Source organism: Phoca vitulina, unplaced genomic scaffold (genome assembly GCF_004348235.1).
Source record: "Phoca vitulina isolate PV1807 unplaced genomic scaffold, GSC_HSeal_1.0 scaffold24, whole genome shotgun sequence".
In the NCBI taxonomy this organism is placed as follows: Eukaryota; Metazoa; Chordata; class Mammalia; order Carnivora; family Phocidae; genus Phoca; species Phoca vitulina.
In genome coordinates, this window is record NW_022589727.1 from 7,237,898 (window position 1) to 7,252,743 (window position 14,846).

Consider the following 14,846-nt stretch of genomic DNA (forward strand, 5'->3'; position numbering starts at 1 on the left):
CAAATAAAGCTAAGATGACAGACAATTTCTCCAGGGAGAGCCTGTCTGCACACAAGCGTCTACACCCCCACCACACGCGCCAGTGATCGCTACTATCTTCCCTTTCTCCTGCTTCAGTGTTTAACTTCTATTTCCACTAAGTCTGCATTTTTCCTTGCTTGCTTTGATTAATTTTATTCTCCATCGGTTTAATTGGAAACAGACCCATAATTCTTAAGGTCAGAACATTCTAAAGTGGTCGCTTTACTGGGCAGAGCCAATAAATAAATAATATCCAAATTATGGGGTACTAAGTTAATTCCCTGTGATTTAGGAAGAAATGGCCAAGTAAGCCTTATTTTCAATATTCTCCCTTCTCAATGACCATGCACTGACAATCTTCACACATAATATTGCTTTAATAGAAGTGGCTCTGAAGGCAGCTGGTTTATTAGTGCGGTGCAGTTGCCCTGAGTTTACCTTGAGTTACTACTCAGTACCACTTTGCACATAGCACTGGTCCCTACTGCCCAGAAGCCTAACACGAATTACCCCATCAGAGTTCCCTCTACCCTCCCAGCACTCACCTTGGGGATGCTGAGCTGTTTCTGGAGAGGAGGAGGCTCCCAGGAGAGCCTCTTGTGAGTCCAGAGACGGAGGGCTCCTGCGCAGAGAGGTGGGGGAGGCAGGGGCTGCCGGGGAGGTCAGGTCCAAGGAGAGGTCACCTCTGCCCCGGCTCACACTCCGGCTTCTCAGTTCCTTCTCGTGCGCCTCGGCTGCCAACTGTTCCAAGTATTTGTATCTGAAAGTTAAATTCCAAAGGGTTTCCGTAAAAACAAAGAGGAGCCCGTGGCCGATGCTTGTTTATGGCTGAAACACCTGCAGAGTGAGCTGGTCTCCTGATGCACAGAGCACAGCACAGGGCTGGCTGGAGGGCCAGTCTGCCAAAACCAGCCAGCAAAGCCAAGATGCTAATGATTAAAAACCCTGCATCATTCATAACCAAACAAATTGGGAGAAATGGCAACATCACACAGTCTCCAGATACTGGATCACTGCTGCAGAATCCGATTTTGCCCTTTTAGGAAACATGTGTACAAATAAGCAAAACAGCAATAATGCCCACTACAGAGCCCCAGCAATGACAGCTGAAAACCACACGCACTCAGAGCTTGCAGCTGTGAGATGGGAGGGTGCCTTGGTGCGGCGGAGAGCAACAATGCCCCCAAAATACCAAAAGGGGTTGTTGGACGAAGCCCTCCCTGAATTTCTGAACCTGCTTCAATGCTAACAGCAATGCGACTGGAATTCACTTTGTTCTCTCAGTGTCGACCATGGAAACTTTTTTATATTCTAAAATATTTCTGAGTAGGACTCAGCCATCCAATAGCTTGGACCTGACGTCACATATAGTTTATTCATCAAAGTCAGTTTAAAAGAACAAAGATACATCTGTTTTGCATTTCAGGCAGGCAGAACCCACTAACTGTTTATTAAGACCAGCTACCAATCATATTCCTCATAGTGCGCTTTATAGATCAGACCAAAATAACTTTGAAATATGTGCCTCTTCCAGATGTCTGCTAATTTTACCCACCATTATTTGTTCAGAAATAAATTTCTGAATTCAGCTGGAGCAGGTTTCTATCTCACCAACCACTAAACTTTGAGACAGGTTATTCAAGACCCTCACTCACATCCATCCAGACTGCTTCAGTTCCTCCCAATGGGCAAGCCCCCCAACTCTAGCCCACTGGAGCCCCCACCAGACACTGCACATGGCATTCCGAATTCACTCGCATAAGAAAGGCAGAGCGCATATATAAAACCTTTAAAAAGAATGCATTGAAAAAGCATGCATTTCTTCATGCATCCGTAGGTGGGTGTGGCTCCCCCATGTCTGTCTGTCCGCGGTCCTCACCCCTTCTCCCTGCCAGGCCAAAGGCAATCTGCCCCACAGGCCAGGCTCACACTCGTATCTCCCTCAGCGAGGCCTGCCTTGACCACCACAGCTGGAAGTGATCTTGGCCTTGCCTCTGAACTCATGTCGGATATGTAGTCCATTCAACTCAGATGGCATTTTACATTTACTGCCTGGCATATTTAGTCATCTTTTCACATGTGTGTGTCTGTTCTCAACAAGCAGATAATAGGATTTCTGAGAACAGAAGATTAGCATCCTTTGTTCTTTCCCTCGGCGCCTTGCATTTGCCAGGCTGAGGGGAAGCAGGCAAGGCGTGCGGCGAGGAGCCTTCAAGGCAGCACCCCACCTGCAGAGGTCTCCCTGCAGCACCTGGAGGCCCAGGGTGGCAAATGCATCCATCTCACTTGCTGATAAAGGCGCGTGATGGGTCTGCACACACAAACGTCTGGGGCATTGTCTGGAGAGCGGCTGCCTCACGGTGACAGGGTGAGGGAACTCTGCCCCGACAGAAAGCTTTAGAAACTCTGGACTTTTCTCGCCAACAATGTCACCTCTCAAAAGGTAGGAGAGGGAACAAAAGGAAGCTATTTCTGAACTTAACTTGGACCAGCAAGGAAAACCGCCTGGCTGCGGAATCTTGGAAGAAAGTGACCTTGAGGGCAAGAGTCAGAGCCCCAAGAGGAGGCAGGTTCTAAATGAGGTGACCCTCATTTCTAATCTAAATGACACTCAGGCCAGCAATGCTGAGAGCCCAGGAGGGGTGTGGGAGGTATCCCCACGCTGAGTCCAAGCCTTCTGCCACAGGAGAAAGGGGCGGCCAAGAAATGGAGTGCAGACAAGGAGACCTACAAAGGTCCAAGGCTTCAGGCCAGAGGACAAGCCATTTATGACCTTCATTTCAGGTGGCGCAGTCCTGGATCTGGCCTCTCCACACCCCTACCTGCGGGCAGCCAGACTAGCAGGGATGTGGGGTTCACCCCACTTCCCAGGGGATGCCAGGGGTTGTTCATCCAGAGTCTGGATAGTTATGACTCAAAGGTTTCCTGCACACCCTCTGCCTCATAGATGTCATCCATAGAGGATCCAGAGGACATGGGAAGAGTCAAGGATTTAATGTGAATTCTTCTGAGGAGGCTTATCTGGTAGACAAAAATGGCAGGGCCTGGGGGCTTGTTTGATGGGTATCAAGTTTCAATTTTACAAGAAGAAATGAGTTCTGGAGATGGTCACACAACAATGTGACCATACCTACCAATATTGAATTGTACACTTAAAATGGTTAAAATGGTAAATTTGACATTATGTGTATTTTGCCACAATCAAGACTTTATTTTTATTTTTTTAGAGAGAGAGTGCGCACATGTGCGTGCAAGTGGGGGCGGGGGGTGCACAGAGGGAGAGAGAGAGAATCTTAAGCAGCCTCCACGCCCAACATGGACCCTCACGACCCTGAGATCATGACCTGAGCCGAAACCAAGAGTCGGACGCTTAACGGACTGAGCCACCCAGGTGCCCCCCCCCCACAATTAAAGACATTTAAAAAATGGCAGGGATGGGGTGGGGGCACCGAGGTCAAGAGTGACTAAATCAGGGGCGCCTGGGTGGCTCAGCCCTTAAGCATCTGCCTTCAGCTCAGGTCATGTTCCCAGGGTCCTGGGATCGAGCCCCGCATCGGGCTCCCTGCTCCGCGGGAGTCTGCTTCTCCCTCTCCCACTCCCCCTGCTGTGTTCCCTCTCTCGCTGTGTCTCGGTCAAATAAACAAATAAAAAGTGACTAAATCTTTGTGGAAGAGCAGGGTCAGTGTCCATGTGCAATGGGCCAGAGTGCCTGGGAAGGGCTAAGCCACCTGGCGTTAACTGCCGTACAGCTTCGCAACCTCCCCTGGCCCATGTCGACCTCTGGCAGCCCCTGCAGAAGCAGCTCGCCCTAGGTGACCACCTTCCCTTACAGACACACTGAGCGCCCTGAGAGGTCCAACAGTACCTGATCCCAGGAGCCCAGCAGCCCCTGAGAGGACAATCGTATGTCCCTATGGCTTTACCCGATAGACTCTCTTGAAGTTTCCTGTGTGCAAAGCCCTGGGTTTTCCAACCATAGACCACAGCCTCAAGGAGAGACTTTTCACCTTTCCCACTTTCATCTAAACATCTCTGCCTGTATCTTTTATTCATTCATCTTTTCATTATTTATTGAACATTTGTTGAGTGCCTGTCATGTGCTAAGAGCTGCCGTAGGTACTAGAGATTTCATAATAAACAAGAAAACCCCCACCCTCGTGGAGCTCACAGTTCAGTGGAAAAGATAGGCAAACAAACCTTAGGAATGAATTCACACATCCGCCAAGGTCATGGGCTGCAGGGGCTGGTAGACAGTCGAGGGAACATATATAGGGCCCTATAGAAACTGCTTGACTTGAAATTAACCCAAACCCACTTACTGATGACTTTTCCCGCCACTCTCCTACTTATGAACTCTCCCTTACATTAAACCGAAATCTGGCTCCTTCTAAGTTCTACTCTGTCCTCAGACCTGCTAAGCAATGCTCAGAATCCTCTCTTACTGCTTCACTCATCACTTTTATGCATCATTTCTCTAATCCTAGCCCAGTCCTGACCTTCCCCTTGCACTCTGTTCCCATAACCCCAACTTGTCATAGGCATTTCCTATGCCATCCTCCTTAGATGAATCCCTGCCCCAACCTCACCCCAACATATGCTCAGCCTGGATCTCGTTCCTTCTTATTCCCTTAAAAAGATTATTTGTGAATGTCATTTAATCATGATCAGATAAAGTCTTTCTCCTAATACTTAAAAAAAAAAAAAATCAATCAGAAGTAGCACCTGAACAGAATCTTACTCTGGGTCTGCACCATTGTCAATAAAATAGTTTGCCTGAGATTATGGAATAATAGGAAATAAATCAAAATAAAATCAAATGTGCCTGGATGGCTATTACACCTCAAAATAGCAAAACCACATTCACCTTGTTATACTATAAACCTCAGAAAACCCTCTGCTGTGACTCTGGCCATGTTAGTCTCTGAGTCATTGCATTTAGAGTAAGAGACATGGGACCCAACAAACACACCTGGCTCTACCAAGAGTTACTAGGGGCTCCTGGGTGTCACAGTTGGTTAAATATCTAACTCTTGGTTTCAGTAGTGACCTCAGGGTCATGAGACTGAGCCCCCTGTGGGGCTTTGCACTCAGTGGGGATTCTGCTTAAGTTTCTCTCTCTCTTTCCCTCTGCCCTTCCCCCTTCTCTCTCAAATAAATAAATGTTAAAAAAAAAAAAAAAACAACAACTTTCTACATGGAGTCCTCTTCCTTATTTCTAAATCTCCTTCCACCTCTGATCTCCAGTTTCCCCATCCATTTCTGAATCCCATTATACTTGGAAATTTTATCTTTTCCTGGTCTACCAGAAAGCCCCAACAGCTTTCCAAACAGGGACAAAAGTTTATATCCCTCTCACCCTGCTTCACCAGGTAACTCAAGAAGCAAACTAACCAAGAAAAGTGACTGGTCCAAGCCAAAGGGAAATTCTTGGCTGCTTCCATAACCCTCCATGTAAGCAGAGATGGGGCCCACATGAGGCCATGGAGAGCTCACTCCTGTACCAGCGAAGAAGGCCCAGGCAGATGGGTGGCATGGGGCAAGGACTGATGTCAGAACAAGAGGAGCCAGGAGACGAGTGGCAAACACCCCTCTGTACAGGTTTTCCAGGCATAAGTGATGCTGTGCTTTGCTATCCAGAAAGAAGGAGCCTTCAATCGTTTGGGGAAATTCTGAGGTCTGAGCCAGTACAGGCCTTGATACCTCCCCAGAAGCTTTCAGCCTTGCTTGTGCTGATATAACCTGACAGTCAAGCTGTCAAAAGCTCAAAAAAAATGCAGAATCTGGAGGAAAAGCTAAAAAATAAAATAAAATTTGGTTTCTTAAGCCTGGGCATGAAGTTGACAGCATTTTTAGTAAAAGTCTATGTCCTCCAATGTCAAAAATGGGTATGAATTAGAAAAATAGAATTTTCTTGTTTCTTCGCTCTAAATTTGCTGGCCACAACTGGTTATTATGATGGCAATAATCTAATAAAACACTGGAATTAAAGCAATGCCATAGTTTTGTTTATAAGTCTGACCTAAGCATCTAATTGTTTAATTGGTCACAGGCAGACTCCACTCTTCCCTGCCCTCAGACTGTCTTGAACTATTTAGCTGAAGGTGTCTAAGAAAATTCAGCAAAATTCCACTTATTGGCATAGTTCACAGATTGTGAGGTTCCCAACTGGCTCTAGTATGAAATCAGCCTTTTCATTGCTCCATGTACTATTGCCATCTGGTGGTAGAGGGAATTGCTACAGGGTCAAAACTTGTCCTTTGCTGGTTGACTCCTAAACAGTTTCTTTTGCTTATCTTAGTTTATCAGACATTGAATACATTCACTTTGGATATTTTAGTAGGATTCAAAGCATGGTACCATTGAAAAAACAAAAGAGTTTAGAGCTTAATATTTTAAATAAGGCTGTGGGTTCATTTGCTCATTTATTCCATATATCCTTCCTAAGTACCTGCTATGCGCCAAGCACTTGGAGGGCATTGGGACAACAAGGAAAATGAGACATGGTTCCTGCCATCTAGGAACTGAGAACAGTTCAGTAGGGAGACAGGCAAGTGGTCAGACATATCCTAATAGAGTCTCAGGAATGTTTGGCACTTCAGTCAGCGCCTGGAATAGTATGCACATTCAAATATTTGTTAAAGGAATGCTGAATGAGTGACCTGGGAGCACACAGTAGGGACACCTACCCCAAGCTCAGTGGTGGTGGCGCAGGGTATTTAAAATATGTACCATATGTCAATATGCTAAACTAATGTGCTCACATGAAGAGGAGTCTGGAGGAACAGACATATATTTCACACCATGATGGCACCCATACAAAATCTGTACTTTCTTGGAAAATTTAGATAACTAAGACACTCTATTCCACAAAATACCAGTTACCCAAAGTCTTAGATGTCTTAAGTGAGGCTATTTATTTTAATTAACACAGTCTCGTTAGCATGCTTGGTTAGGAATGCAAAGTCAAGTGACATTTGGTTATAATGGGAAAGAAGAAATATACAAACCTTTCTTCTCTTGCTTGTCTTTGCTCCTCTCTTTTGTCTAAATACTCTCGGCTAATGGAAATATGCAGGAGAAACAAAATAGGGAAGGAAAATAACAGAATTAGATGCTCATGAAATTGCCAAGAAATTACTGACAGTGTATCATGAAAGACTTTATAATGCCTCAGAAGTGGAAAGTGGTTGTGGGTTGGATTTTTAAAAAAACAACAAATACAAAGGCTACATTTTAAAAGTACTAAATATAACGGATTTCCTATAAAATCACAGGGATGAGAACATGGGAGACTACAATTAAAGAAAGAAGAATTTAGGTATATGGGGGAGAGGGGAGAAGAAAAAACTTTTTAAAATGTCAAACAAATAACATATGGCAATTGCAAGCAAGCAACAGCTTTCAGAGACTATTAACACCTAATCAAATTCTGGTAGGCTCCACAACTTTCATCTCAAGAATTAAATATGGGTGTGTCCAGGCATCCTGGCCATTTTGTGTGGCACTCTACAGTTTGGACATTCATCCCACAGTGCAGGATTCTTTCTCTTCACCCTCCACATTCCCAGTTTCTATGCAGGGATCATGGGAAGCTCTTACTTTGTACATTTTCTTGTTTGCACTCACAAAATGCCAAACTTCGTCCAATTTTAATGTTTGTTGTTCTGCTCCAGCTGATGAGATTCCAGCTTGAATCTAAGTTTAAGACTTAAGATCAGGGGCGCCTGGGTGGCTCAGTCGTTAAGCGTCTGCCTTCGGCTCAGGTCATGATCACAGGGTCCTGGGATCGAGCCCCACATCGGGCTCCCTGCTCAGCCAGGAGCCTGCTTCCCCCTCTCCCACTCCCCCTGCTTGTGTTCCCTCTCTCACTGTCTCTCTCTGTGTCAAATAAATAAATAAATAAGAATTAAAAAAAAAAAAAAAGACTTAAGATCAGCCACTTCTCAGTGGACCACTTATTTTCTTGAAAAATTATGACTTCATGGTTTTCTACACTAGATCTCACAATGTAGTTAAGTATTCTACCCCTCCATGCACTGGTAACAGGATATGAAGGGACAGTAAGTCAGAGCAATTAAAGCAGGAGAAGGAGAAAACTCAGCAAAGACCCGGATTTGTTATCATTTATAAGCACCTGTCCTCATCACTTTCCACATTAGAACCCAGGAAGCTTAAGATCATATTCAACAAAAATAACAACAGATAAGGATGTCCCATAACCCAGGAAGCTTAAGATCGTATTCAACAAAAATAACAGATAAGGATGCTTTGTAAGGGAAAAAGCACAAGAAGACTGAGTAACTTAATAAAATGGCTGAAGAAAGGTCAGCCATTTGGGTAATCCCAGGGACTACTTGATAAAGTTTTTCCTATTTCCTTTTTTGAATTGCTTTTCATTCACATCCTAAGACTTTCAGGATGGAACTACAGTCATCATAATTAATAGCTGTATGTAGTCTGTCCTGATGATCAACATTCCTTCTTGGACAGAGTTGTTTTGCCAGGATCTCTCTGTGTCTTAAATGAGAAGTGAGACCCACTTGGGACCAAGAGCAAATAGTGGATAGTTACGAGTACAGTCTCTGCCTACATACATACAGACAGACAGGCAGACAGCTTAATATATAGTACAATGCACTCTTGTCCTGGTCTTCTGGGACTCAACTATATGAGTGCAAGGCATTCTGTTATTGTTCTATAGGTCCCTGAGAGACTGTACATTTCTTCTAATGTTTTGCTTCATTTTTTGGATCGGATAATATTTCTATTGTTATATCTTCCAGTTTAATGACCCTTTCTTCTCTCATCTCCATTCTGCTATTGAACCCATCCAATGAATTTTTCATTTTGATTACTGTATTCCTCAGTTCTATAAGTATTTCCATTTGGTTCTTCTTTATAGCTTCTATTTCTTTACAGAGACTTATATTTTCATTAGTTTCAAAAGTATTTGCTTTTACAATCTTAGAACATGTTTATAGTAGCTGCTTTAGTCTTTGTCTGATAATGACATCTATGTCCTTTTGCAGTTAGAGTCTTTTGATTCTCTTTTTCCTTTAAGATTCTCCTGTTTTTTTGTGTGTGTGACAAGTTACTTTGGATTGCATTGAGAACATTTTAAATATTTTGAAAGGACACTCTGGGTCTTCCTTGAATTCTATGAAGAATCTTGTTTTGCTTTAGCAGGCAGTCAACTAGGTTAGGTTCAGCCTGCAAGTTCTGACTGCCTTCTGATATTGGTTCTGATATTAGCTCAGTTTTCAAATATTTTTAATTTTCTCCAAATCAAGCCCTTGTGTGCGCCCATCCAGTGGCCAGTCTGGGACACTCTGTATTTAGTTCTCAAAGTCTGTGATGTAGTTTAGGGTTTAAGCTACATGTGCACAACTGGAGATGAGCTAGGAGTGCTCTCTTGATTTTTCTACTCTTTGTGGCCTTCCTATAATTTTCTGGCTTCCCTGGGTCTCCCTTCCTGCTCCTCTAGCCAGAAAGCTTGAGCTTTATCTTCTATGTTCTGCTGCTACTTTCAGTAACTCCATCTGCACCCATCTGCAGTATGCCAGAAGGACACAGAGAAAATAAATGGTGATTTCCCTAGCGCTCTTGGAGTCATAGTTCCTCTGGTCAGAGGAAGGTTCCCCTCAGAATTTTAGGCACCTGTGGACACTGCTGCCATCATTGTGCTTCTGTAACGATATAGCTTCAAGGCTGGGGTAGGAAAAAAGGGGGAAAATATGAAAAAAACAAGACATTTCTCCAGTCTGACTCTTAGGACCTCCGTTTGCTGCTCCTTGGTCCAGAAAGAGAGGCTCTCTCTTAGTTCACACTTAGTATGTGCTTCTGGGTTCTGGGGTACCTCTGAGGACACACCAGGTGATAGTGGAGGAAGAGAAGGGTATGCTCTCACTGGCTTGGAACTTAGAAGACTAGCCTCTGTCCCCAGTTCACCTGCTCCCTTTTACAGTTTGGAATTTTCAGAGCTCCACACATTCTGTCCATAATTTCTGATTGCATTCAGTGATGAAGTAGAAAAGACAGGAGGGAGTATACATATTCCATCTTCCCCCAAACTGGCACCCAGTTTTAATAGGTTTTTCCAACAAAATCTTTATATATGTAGATGAATCTCTGAATCTTCCAAGTGTTTCTGTCAGATTCTCTGTTTCTACTTGGTAGCAAAATATGCAAATCTCTCAGAAAGCCCTGCTCAGGAAGGATTTAACCTGTTCCAGTGGTTTTACAAATGGTCTTTCCAGAAGCGACAACTTCCAAAGTTACCTCATGAGAAATAGTGTATTCAGGTGTGGCATTTCCATGTATAATTTGGGAAAAGTCTGACAGCTCAGGGTATGCCATGCGATCACAGTGGAGGAATGATGTTGGTTTACTTCACGCAGGCCATTAACCCAGCCTTACAAAAGCCAGGATTCGCACTTCACCCAAGACTTGGGAGATTTGTTTCCATGTAATAGAGTTACAGTTAAGGCAACTTCATAACTCTGCTTATATTTTGACCATCTCTACAATTACACATACTCTCCTGGGTTCTGAAAAAACATTATTGAAACTGTAAATCCTCCCTGACGATGTTTTATACTCTTTGTGGGTTTAAACGGGAGTGGGTTTAAAGGGAATACTGTCTGCCAAAGAAATTGAACTGAGGAAACAGGAAGTGAAGATGGGGTGAGAAAAGAAAACAAGAAAGAACATAGAAGGTCTAGGAGCGATGACTGGGAAGATGACAAAGGGGGAGATTAGGAGGAGGAGAGGAAGCAGGGAAAGGAAGAGTAGAAGGAATGAAATGTGTAAGGAAAGACTCAGCAGGTGTCCATAAAGCACCACACAGCACGAAGCTCAGGGGAGAGAAGTGGAAGGAGGTCGACCAGGAGGCTGGGGGAGAACAGGTGCACAGGCTGGAGCTGGAGGAGAAACAGAGCAATGCTGGATTCAGCGGGGACAGACAGGCCGTGACAGGAACACAGCCTCAGAGCTGGATGGAGACCAAAGAGATCAGTGGGATAATGGGCTGGGAGTAATCGTCAGAATGCCTTTCTCCTCCATAGGAGGAGAGATTATTGTTCAAAAAAATATACTGAAAATTGCTACAGGGAGCAAAGAAGCAAACCAGAAAGTGGGAAAAGCATTTTCTTTTGGCATCCAATAGAATATGAATAAAACATGAGTAGCTTTAGGGGGAAATGACAAATTAAGTTAAGACAATTAGGCTCTCAGTCTTCAGGAAGGCCTGGATAAGACCATTTCAGATAACAGAGGACCCTAAAATACACAAGTTCCTAATTGTATTTGGCTGGCTTTCTGTGCTTCCTGCCATATGGTTAGAGGAAAAAGGCCATAACAAGCCAGAGCTAGCCCATCTCAGGAATGTCTTGCTGTTCCTTAAAAACAGAGGCAGAATCTAAAGCAAACATATTCCTACCTAACCCCTCAGACCAGTATTAATCAAATAGAGCAGGAAGGTATGTGCTTTAATTTTCAATTTGTTATTTACAAAATCTTGAAATTCCTCTTACTTGAATTTGTTCCTTTCTTCCCGTTCTATTCTCTGCAGCCTTTCTTCTCTCTCCTGCCGCCGCCGCGCTCTCTCTGCTGCCCATGACTCTTGGTGCTGTCTTAAGGGCGAGGTGAGAAGGCCACTCAGTGATGACCTAAAGACACAGAGTTTGGGCTTTAGTGGAGTGGTCTGTGATGAAAAGTACCCAAGTAGGAACCAGCCAGATTGCAGTTAGAACTGAGCGTCTGGTCCACTGGTACCTAGGGATTGCTGGGGGAAAATAACTGAGTGTCTCAGGATCTTCATCTGTAGATGGAGGTAAGTAACACACTTCATGTGCTGGAAGGGCAAGAAGGTGGTAATGTGTATAAAGTACTAAGAACCATGCTTGGCATACAAGCAGTCATCAATAATGGTGCTGTTATTACCCAAAAGAATTCCAGTAATATGCATAACATAAATACAGGTTCATCCTTACTCTCCCCCTCCCTTTCTCCCTCTTTATAGAGAGATACACACACATTTTAAATTATCTACAGAAAGATTATATAGAATCAACATTCAATCTAAAATTGTTTTCTTACTCAGCCATCAATAAAAAAAATGAAATCTTACCATTTGCAATGACATGGATGGAACTAGAGGGTATTATGCTAAGCGAAGTAAGTCAGTCAGAGAAAGACAATTATCATATGGTCTCACTCATATGTGGAATTTAAGAAACAAAACAGAGGATCATAGGGGAAAGGAGGGAAAAATAAAATAGGACAAAATTAGAGAGGGAGACAAACCATAAGAGACTCTTAACTATAGGAAGCAAACTGAGGGTTGCTAAAGGGGAGGGGGTGGGCGGATGGGGTAACTGGGTGATGGGAATTAATTACATGATGTAATGAGCACTAGGTGTTATATACAACTGATGAATCACTGACCTCTACCTCTGAAACCAATAATACATTATATGTTAATTGAATTTAAATAAAATAAAATAAAAATAAACCTATCTTTAGGAAAAAAACTTTTCTATTTTATATATGCTAAAAATATTTTACTGTACACCAGATTCTCAATATACCCCCTCAAAATAATTGTGTCATCTTAAAACAGGTGTTGGGATAACAGGTGAAGAAAAAAAGCACAGCAATGGTCTGAAATCTGATTGGAATTAAGGAAATTTCATTCTATGTCAAGAAGCATCCAAGAACATACAGCATGTTCAAAGGACTTCACTCATGGTGATACCACACAATCTGGACTGTCCACTGAAGGTGGCATCATGGGGACAGTCAGCTGTGGGAGGCCTCAGTGAGGGATCACAGGGGTGGATATCACAGGAAATGTTAAGTCAGGAGAATGGGTGGGAAAAGGGAAAATTATGCAAGCACGTGAACAATAAGGAAGGGAGTTTGTTGGGAAGAGGAGTCTGTCGGACCTCTGGGGAATAACCAAACAAATCTGTATGGACAAGGAGGCCTTAATTTATTGAAAAAAAAATTCCAAAACTAAGATATAACTATTTCTGAAATATTGGTTGGGTGAAATCGTACTGGAATTCAGTGAAAATATGCCTGCCTAGTGGGGAACACAAGGTTCCCTAGTGCAGGAGAAAGAGGACTCTGGTATCGCTCACATTCTGCCGTAAGTCCCACAGCCATTCTCCCTAGAAAAGTGGGGCTGCCTCTGGCTCTCGTTCAGAAGTGGCAGAAGTAGAAGGAAGAAACTGCCATTCCTGGTAGCTCCAGGCTCACTAAGGAGCTACTCCCTCAGCCCTGGACACTCAGGCATGTATAGAATTTGATTTCTCTTTCACATGAATGAAGTACAGACTATCTTGCTTAAGTTGCTCTTATTTTTCTGTTACATGCAGCTAAATCTAAGCCACAAAGTGGACAGGTTTACTATACCTCTCACACAGTGATAATTGTTATGGACATAACAGATTTTTTTCAACTTGATTCATAAGTTTAACATGACAAAGGAACATATACACCCAATGCCCCAAGTTAGAGAAAACATTCTTCTCAAATACACAGAGACTGTCTAAAAACTGACCACCGATCCTGCCACAAAGCTCATAAAGAGACGCCAAAAATTGGTTTCATACGGGCTACCTTCTTAACCACAATGCAACTGAGCTGAAAATAAGATAAAATTTAAAAATTGATATAATTGGAAAATTGTAAACACTGCTAAATAACTCAGGCCAAAGAAGAAATGTATAGAAAATTGGAAAATATTCAAAGGGTACTATAATGAAAAAGCTATCGGATGCTTCTACAGTAGTACTTAGAAGGAGATTTATTGCCTGCAGTGTTTATAGTAGAAAAGAAATTAACTCAATAATCTGAAAAGCAACAGTAGAATAAATTCAAAGAAGGTAAAAGAAAGGAAATAAAGGTATGAATGAAATAGAGAAATCAAGATATATAGAGAAAATCAACAAAATCAAAGCTGATTTATAATTTTTAAAAATAATAATATTCTGCCAAAATTGTTCAAGAAAAAAAGCTACAAATAAGCAATATTCAAAAATGGTACATAGATACAACAATATTACGAGAGACAAAATTACGAGAAAATGAGGAGAAATTTTTATGACCATACATTTGGAAACTTTGAAGAAATGGACAATTTTCTAAAAATAACTTACCAAACCTGACTAAGAGATAGATATTTTAGAAAGCCCTATTAACCTTAAGAAATTGAACCAATTTGTTACAGATATATCCAGACACACCAAAATGAAACAACCCCCCCAACAAGTCTCAGATTTTTAAAGGTATTTTCTATAAAATAATCAAAGAAGTGCTCATTTTAATCATATACAGAGTTTCAGAGAATATAAAAAGCTCCCCAGCTCATGTTATGTGATTACTAATACTCTGACACAAAACCCAAACAAGAACAGTATGAAGACAGAAACTTATATACTGACTGCAAATATAAACACCACTGCAAGATCTAAAATAAAATCACGTTTTGTTTGTCCAATGAATGCAAGGATGTTTAAGATGAAAATATCAATGACTGTAATTTACCACATTAATTAGATATAGGAGAAAAGCCATGACTACCTCTGTAGATGCAGAAAAAGCTTTAAATGCAATACTCATTTGTTATTAAACAACAACAACAACAACAACTTCAGCAAGCATAGGATTGGAGAGCACTGTCTTAACCTGACAATGGGTATTTAGCAAACAAATTTTTTTTAAAACTATGGTAAACATTACTCAATGCTGGAACATTAAGAGCATCTTAATGTTAGAATTGATCAATCAGTGGGGAAATGATGGACTATTTAACAATTGCA

The 14,846-nt window shown here is 42.3% G+C and overlaps 1 protein-coding gene across 7 annotated transcripts in view; it reads right to left on the bottom strand.

Moving 5' to 3' along the window:
• Window positions 1-14,846, bottom strand: part of FHOD3 (formin homology 2 domain containing 3) — a 456,179-nt gene that overhangs the window by 82,340 nt on the left and 358,993 nt on the right. For all 7 annotated transcript variants that reach the window (XM_032421241.1, XM_032421245.1, XM_032421239.1 and 4 more), the window contains 3 exons: window positions 11,553-11,687; window positions 7,029-7,079; window positions 567-781 (listed from right to left, as the gene is read on the bottom strand). In XM_032421241.1, the coding sequence (XP_032277132.1) occupies window positions 567-781; window positions 7,029-7,079; window positions 11,553-11,687 (401 nt within the window). The remainder of the gene's footprint in view (window positions 1-566; window positions 782-7,028; window positions 7,080-11,552; window positions 11,688-14,846) is intronic.